At 49.6% G+C, this 6674-nt stretch overlaps 1 protein-coding gene across 1 annotated transcript in view; it reads right to left on the bottom strand.

The window, feature by feature from the left end:
* Positions 1 to 972: 972 nt before the first annotated feature.
* LOC103391483 (X-linked interleukin-1 receptor accessory protein-like 2) overlaps positions 973 to 6674 on the bottom strand; it is a 27071-nt gene continuing 21369 nt past the window's right edge. The window contains exons 7-16 of the mRNA XM_025063377.1: positions 3907 to 4047; positions 3752 to 3812; positions 3529 to 3638; positions 3304 to 3449; positions 3156 to 3233; positions 2964 to 3080; positions 2758 to 2880; positions 1967 to 2200; positions 1838 to 1868; positions 973 to 1631 (exon numbers count right to left, since the gene is read on the bottom strand). Of these exons, the coding sequence (XP_024919145.1) occupies positions 1543 to 1631; positions 1838 to 1868; positions 1967 to 2200; positions 2758 to 2880; positions 2964 to 3080; positions 3156 to 3233; positions 3304 to 3449; positions 3529 to 3638; positions 3752 to 3812; positions 3907 to 4047 (1130 nt within the window). The 3' untranslated portion in view covers positions 973 to 1542. The remainder of the gene's footprint in view (positions 1632 to 1837; positions 1869 to 1966; positions 2201 to 2757; positions 2881 to 2963; positions 3081 to 3155; positions 3234 to 3303; positions 3450 to 3528; positions 3639 to 3751; positions 3813 to 3906; positions 4048 to 6674) is intronic.

The following is a 6674-nucleotide window of genomic DNA, read 5'->3' as shown; positions in this document are numbered from 1 at the left end:
CAGAAGAAGTCCAAAGAGCAGACCTCCAGACCTGGATCAGAACTAGTCCGGTACTTTTATTGGAATTCAAAGAAAGGAGCAGGAAACCAAAGACAACCACGAGCACTGGATACTGAAGATAATCATGACGACTGTGTCCACCAACTGGAAAACTGAGTGGGAATGATGTCAACCAACTGGAAAACTGAGTGGGAATGATGTCAACCAACTGGAAAACTGAGTGGGAATGATGTCCAACAACTGGAAAACTGAGTGGGAATGATGTCCACCAACTGGAAAACTGAGTGGGAATGATGTCCACCAACTGGAAAACTGAGTGGGAATGATGTCCAACAACTGGAATCATCTGTTAAAGCTCACAAAGAAGAAAGTTCCAGATTGGAATATGATTTGTTTTCAGCAGTGAAACTGTTTGAAAAATGAAATCCATCCATCCATCCATCCATCCATCCATCCATCCATCCACCCATCCATTCATCCATTCATCCATTCATCCATCATTCATCCATCCATCCATCTGTTCATCCATACATCCATCCTTTCATCCATCCATCTATCCATTCACCCATGCATCCATGCATCCATCTATCTATGTGTCCATCCATCCATATATCCATCCATCCATCCGGTGAGTACTGTATAAACAGGATGTGAGACTGAGGTCACTTCCTGTCAGGCCTAACTGATGGAAACTGTACAGATTGGAACAAACAGAAAGAAAAACTAACTCAACCTAAAGTGATCTTAACAAAACCAATAACTAGAACAGGTCCAGGGCTGGACGTGAACCTGAGACGACCTTCTCCTCAGACCTTCTCCTCAGACCTTCTCCTTCTTGGTTTCATCTAAACGTGGGTTCATGCAAATAGAAAACTGTAGTCCAGGTGGTTCTAGGTGGTTCTAGGTGGTTCCAGGTGGTTCTAGGTGGTTCTAGGATGCTGTTAAAGGTTGGTCCTCTGAGGAGGTGACTAATAGTTAGGTGGTGACCTGGTGGCTGGACCTGGACCTGGACCTGGACCTGGACCACACTGACCCAGAGTGTGTTGATGAGGTGGACTGGTTCTCTAGAATCCTCCTGTGTTTTTGACCTCTGGGCGGTGAAGGTGTTGGTGGAACTTGTTTCAGGTAGTTGAGTGGCAGCCGGTCCGTGGACCAGTTTCACACCGTGGCATTTCCTCTGCGTTCCCAGGTCCGAGGCGGTACCGTGTTCGTTCTAGAAGGTTCTACTTCCTGTGAGTCCAGAGGTCAGCGCAGCGTCTGGACCTCCGTCAGAATCCTTAACGCTACTGTGGTGTGGCGTGGCGTTGCAGCGACACCTTGTGCCCCAAGGTGGCAGCACGTGCTGGTCAGTAAGCGGTTCTGTAGCCACGACGTCCAAACACGAAGCTGACGTGTTCTTCGTCAGATCAGAACTGGACTCTGGACCAACACCGAGTCTGTACAGAGTCCAGAACTGGATGAAAATGAACCCAGGTCCAAAGGTCAGCGGGGGTCACCAGACCAGTGTGTGTCCCAGCACCAGCTGAGCTGATCTACCAGATGTCAGAGCTTAGTTCTCTGCTGGTGAGAGGAACCAAGGTTCTGTTGAAGTGGACCTCGGACTTCTTCCCAAGTGTGCTGCTCTGAGACACCTGGGGGAGACAGAGCAGAGGGGGGGGGGTGAGGAGGGACGTCCTCCCACTGAGGAGACACAACAGCAGGTACCAGGGCCAGACACACACTTGTACTGCATGTCAGTGCTGCATGTCAGTGCTGCATGTCAGTGCTGCATGTCAGTGCTGCACAGGTGTGTTAGAAAGACCAGACATGTGAGTCTGAGCTGATCTGATCAACAGACCTCTGGCTCCACACTCAGCTGCTCTCAACCCCTGAGGAGAGAAGAGTGGTCCACGTTGGAATGGGTTTCATCTGCTCACATGCAACATCATTACCACACCACGCCCCCCCCTCCTCCCCCCGCCCTCACCTGACCATTCAGCAGCGTCATAGGGATGTTACAGTAGACGTGGCGCCCCCCCGGGCCCAGAGTGGAGAAGTGCACGGTGGGGGGAGGCGGGAGGGACGGTGCCAGAGAGGGCGGCTGCGGAGGAAGCTGGAACTCGTAGCTGCGGCAGAAATGCCTTATCTGAGCGGCCGGGTGGCTGCCCCCTAGGGGCAGGGTCATGTGGTTGTAGTCTGGAATCTCAGTGGCCAAAGAAACCTGTGAGGAAGACAAGGTTCTCTTTAGACCTGGGACTGGAACAAAGACCACGGAGGTCTACATTTATCAACCCGTGAAGACACGGTTCGTCTTTTACCTCCAGGTTAAAGAACCCGAGACTGATTTAGAAAAATGTTACACACATAAACCATGAACCTGATGTCAGGGCAGACAGGTCTCTGTCAAACCAACAACTCCTGTGGATTACAGCGCCATCTGTGACCAAAACATGAAAATAAAAAAGTAGAAATAACCCAGCGCCACTAAACAGATTTTGCATCACAGTCCAGCAGGTGGCAGTCCAACAGCCTAGACCAGGACGTAGACCAGGACGTAGACCAGGACGTAGACCAGGATCAGGTGGTCTCTCTGCTGCCACACGTCTCCATCAGGAGCTGGGCGTCCACTGGTGTCCCGCTCCAACAGGGGCTGTAGTCACGTGACCCCATGGGGAGGTCATGTCTGTGAAGTCGTTGACCGACTGTTGTCTGCTCACGTCCACACCTTCACCACGTGACCCACCCACACCCAGATCCACCAGACGTGGACCAGCTGACCTCATGAAGTCCATGGCGTCCGTCTGGAGGTGGGACCAGAGACGCAGAGGTGGTCGTCATGGCGATTGTGGAGACGGTGGTCTGTAGGTCACCAAAGAGACCCTGTTCCCCAGAGTCCAGCACCTGTGACCACGAACACAGACTGAGTCAGTGAAGATGTAAAGGTCACACGGTTCTGTCTGGACAGAGAGAGTTCTGAACCCAACCTGGTGTCTGGACAGGTTCTCCCTGCGTTTGGCCGGCATTTCGTAGACCACCTGTTTCCAAAACTTGGAGGACAGCTCACTGCTTTTTGGACCCCTCCACTTGATGATGGACAGAACCTGGGGAGAGGACAACGACCAACAGTGTTCACAGGTTCTTTGTCCTAACCCGGTCTGGACCGGTTCTAGACCCACCTTGATGGTGTGCTTCAGGGCCTCCACCTCCTGGTAGTTGATGACGTTCTTCAGGTTGGAACACTCGATCATGATCACCTGGACACACTTACGTCAACTCACACTCACAGAACACAGCGCCACCCACTGGTCACTGACGGGATTTTACCTTGATTTCTCCAGTAACCAGCATGGCGTGGAGGCGTGTCTCGATCTGGAAAATGCTCCACCCCCTTTTGGCAACGAACTCCGGAGTCAAAATGATGATGAGTCTCCTGCTCTGCTCCACGCTGCGGGCCAAGTCCTCGATGTAGGCTGGAAGACAGAGACGTGTGGAGACCCAGGACAGAAGTGGGTGTGTGTGTGTGGGGGGGTCGGGGGGGGACTGACTCACCACTGCTGGGAATCAGGTCTCGGTCTGGGATGAACAGCTTGTAGCCGTAGTGTTTCTCCAGAACATCTGGAAGGATCTCCAGAGCGAACGTTTCCTCGTCACTGCTGGACCTGACAACAACAGTACAGTCTCACACACACACACACACACCATAACCAGTCAACCAGCAGGTGTCGCTGCTTCTGTGATTTCTGACCAACGTTAAGATAGAGAGAACTCCGACCTGCCCAGAGAGTCCAGGTCCACTTTGGTGTAGGACAGGTAGGCATCGTAGTCTTTATTATCTGTGGGAGAAGGACCATGTTATAATTAGCCGCGGCTAACTGTTAGCCAGCAGCCGGCGGACAGAGCAGGACTTCCTGTGACCCGGCGTCGTACCGTCTTCCGTTTCATCGCTTCCAAAGTGTCTCCTGTAGCAGAGCAGGATCTCCAGGTTGTAGCACTTGTACAGGGCGGTCAGGACCCCCAGCAGCAGCAGGATGACCCCCAGACCTCCAGCCAGCTCCAGACGATACATGTCTGCAGCCACAGAGACAGAAGAGAAGAAGGTGTGAACAGCCAGGTGGGGGCGCTGCACGTCTTAACTGAATTCAAATGTAAAATGATGCTATTTTTCTTTTATAATTTAGAACACAATATGAATAAAAACCACAGATCTCCACAGACAGCTGCTTCAGAGAGTTCTCTGAACCACAAATCTGCACAAACTTTAAATTTGACTGATTTAATGTCATGTTAGTGGAAACTACTGTCTGTGCAAGTCTTTTTAATGAAATAGTTCTCAAATTGGCCAATAGAGGGCTCTCTGACACAGGAGGGAAGAAGACGGCGGTGAGAACACAGCAGTTTATTAGCGTGATAGCATCACTGCTTTTTATGGTCTAGACAAATTTAGTAGAAGTCGGTCTTGGCCGAGGCTAGGCTAAGCTAACCATGCTAACACCGCTCTTTGTCTTTACTACGCTTTGTATTTACCCTTATACTTTTGTTGTACAGATATTAGAAGATCATTTGTGTTTTGATCTCAACAAACGAGTCGGTGGAAAGTTTGTAAATAGTCCCTGCGCCCTGATTGGATGGAATCCTCTGAAAGTCAGACTAAATTACAGAACATTTTAACAAATAGATTTGGAGCCTGAATGTGTTGGTGAAATAATCAGAACAGTTGTTGGAAATCAGTGAAATCTCCCATTAGGTTCCTGTTTAATCAGTAGCAGTTTATTAACAGTTCTACAGTGAACATATCTAATCATCATAATAATCATCATAATAATACTTTAACATAATAAAGTTGTCGTTCCAACACTCCAGTCTTTGGGCTGAATCTGAGTGAAGTGAAAATAAAAATTAAAAAAAAGCCCAGCAGGATTTGGACTTCAACTGGATTTGATCCCACAATCCAACTGGGTTTTTGGAGCTGATCCCACAGCAGCCCTGGCTCACAGACCTGGCTCACAGACCTGGCTCACAGACGTGGATTTCCTGGTCCACATGAAGATCTGGAGCAGCCGATGGTGAATCAAAAGCTTTGAGTAAAAGCTGCTCCTTCTGCTTGTCATTTCTGTTCAATCCCTTTCTTTCTCCCTCAGTCTGCCTCCCCCACCTCACCCTTTCTCCCTCCTCACACCCCCATCACAGCAGCTGAAAGCAGCTCTTTCTGCTCTGTCAGTTACAATAAGTGGCCGTGTGTCTGTGTGTGTGTGTGTGTGTGTGTAACAAAGATACATCAACTTATTACCCCGGGTCACTGCAGGGTGGCAGAACACAGTGAATTACACGGAGCGTTGGTAGGTTCTGCTGACTCAGAACTTAGAACTTAGAACTGTGGTTTCTTTGATGTCTTGGAGATGAAAGTTTTCACTCGACGAGAATTGAACTTTTTATTTGAATCTCTGGCCTTCACAGTTTCAAACACAGTTTTTTCTTATTTCAATAATGTCCAATAAGCGCTGCTCACAGCAGGATGCTCAAACAGAAGCCCGTGGGCCACATGTGGACCAGACACAGCCTCACAGTGGCCTCCTCTGTGCTCAGAGGACTTATCATCAAGGTCTGAGAGAGTGTCGGCTGGAGGAGGGAGTGGAGGTCAAAGGTCAACAGAAAAAAACAGTCGCGTTTACTCCGCTCTGAAGCTCATTTTCCCAGAGACATTTTTCACTGCCTGGTGACAGTCGGTGTGAGGGAACAGTCGGAAACAAACCATCGCTCATTTAAACAACACCAACCGCACGGCCCACCCTCCCTCCGCCCTACCACTGCTGCCCTGCAGGGGGAGATACAGCGGTGAGGTAACCATGTAACCATGTAAGGAGAACTTCTCACCTGTCAATCATTCATTTGACACCTGTACTTTATATTCACTACAGAGAGTGTCAACTGCATGGATGTGGTGACCTCTGACCTCTGACCTCTGACGGCACATCATCACATGGTGGTACTCTCTCCTTTTATACGGCAGTACTTACAGATACTCCCAGTACACTCAGTACCCACAGACGGATGTGTACTAAATATTCATGAGTACTGACAGTGTTAAAGGAGGTGTGTGTGTGTGTGTGTGTGAATGCAGCAAATGAAGAAGGCTGAACTGCAGAGGGTAGATGGTAATTAGAGGAACCAGGAGGAACCAGGAGGAACCAGGAGGAACCGCTGTCACGTTCCAGCAGGATCTCTGTCTCCATGACGGAACCATCACTGTGTGGGAGCAGAGCAACGAGTGACGCAGCCACGGTTGGTGCAGAGCAGCCCACAGGAAGCTGGGAATTTATTTAGGTTTAGGGTCAGGAATAAAAAAAAACCAGGACGAGTTTGAGGTCATTCTGCCAGGACTGGAATTCAAACCAGCAACTCTCCACTCAGAATCTGCATCCTTCCATCAGCAAATGGAATTCATGTTGGTAGTTAACAGTTGGTAAATTCACACCATCAACCCACAGCGTGAATGTGACCACACAGACGGAGAAGAACCAGAACCAGAACCAGAACCAACTAAGACAGATTGGACCCCCCCAGGTGAAAGAAAAATAAATGTTTTTCCTGCCTCCTCTCCTCCCCCCTTTATTTTCTCTCCACTTTGTCTCCCCCGTAAACACCCTCTCATCAATTACCACTTATTGTTCTCTCTCTTTTCACCCCCCGACCCCCCC

The sequence above is a fragment of the Cynoglossus semilaevis genome, chromosome 15 (genome assembly GCF_000523025.1).
Source record: "Cynoglossus semilaevis isolate Cse_v1.0 chromosome 15, Cse_v1.0, whole genome shotgun sequence".
Classification (NCBI taxonomy): Eukaryota; Metazoa; Chordata; class Actinopteri; order Pleuronectiformes; family Cynoglossidae; genus Cynoglossus; species Cynoglossus semilaevis.
The sequence above is the reverse complement of the archived record's forward strand: the minus strand, read 5'-3'. Positions and strand labels throughout refer to the sequence as shown.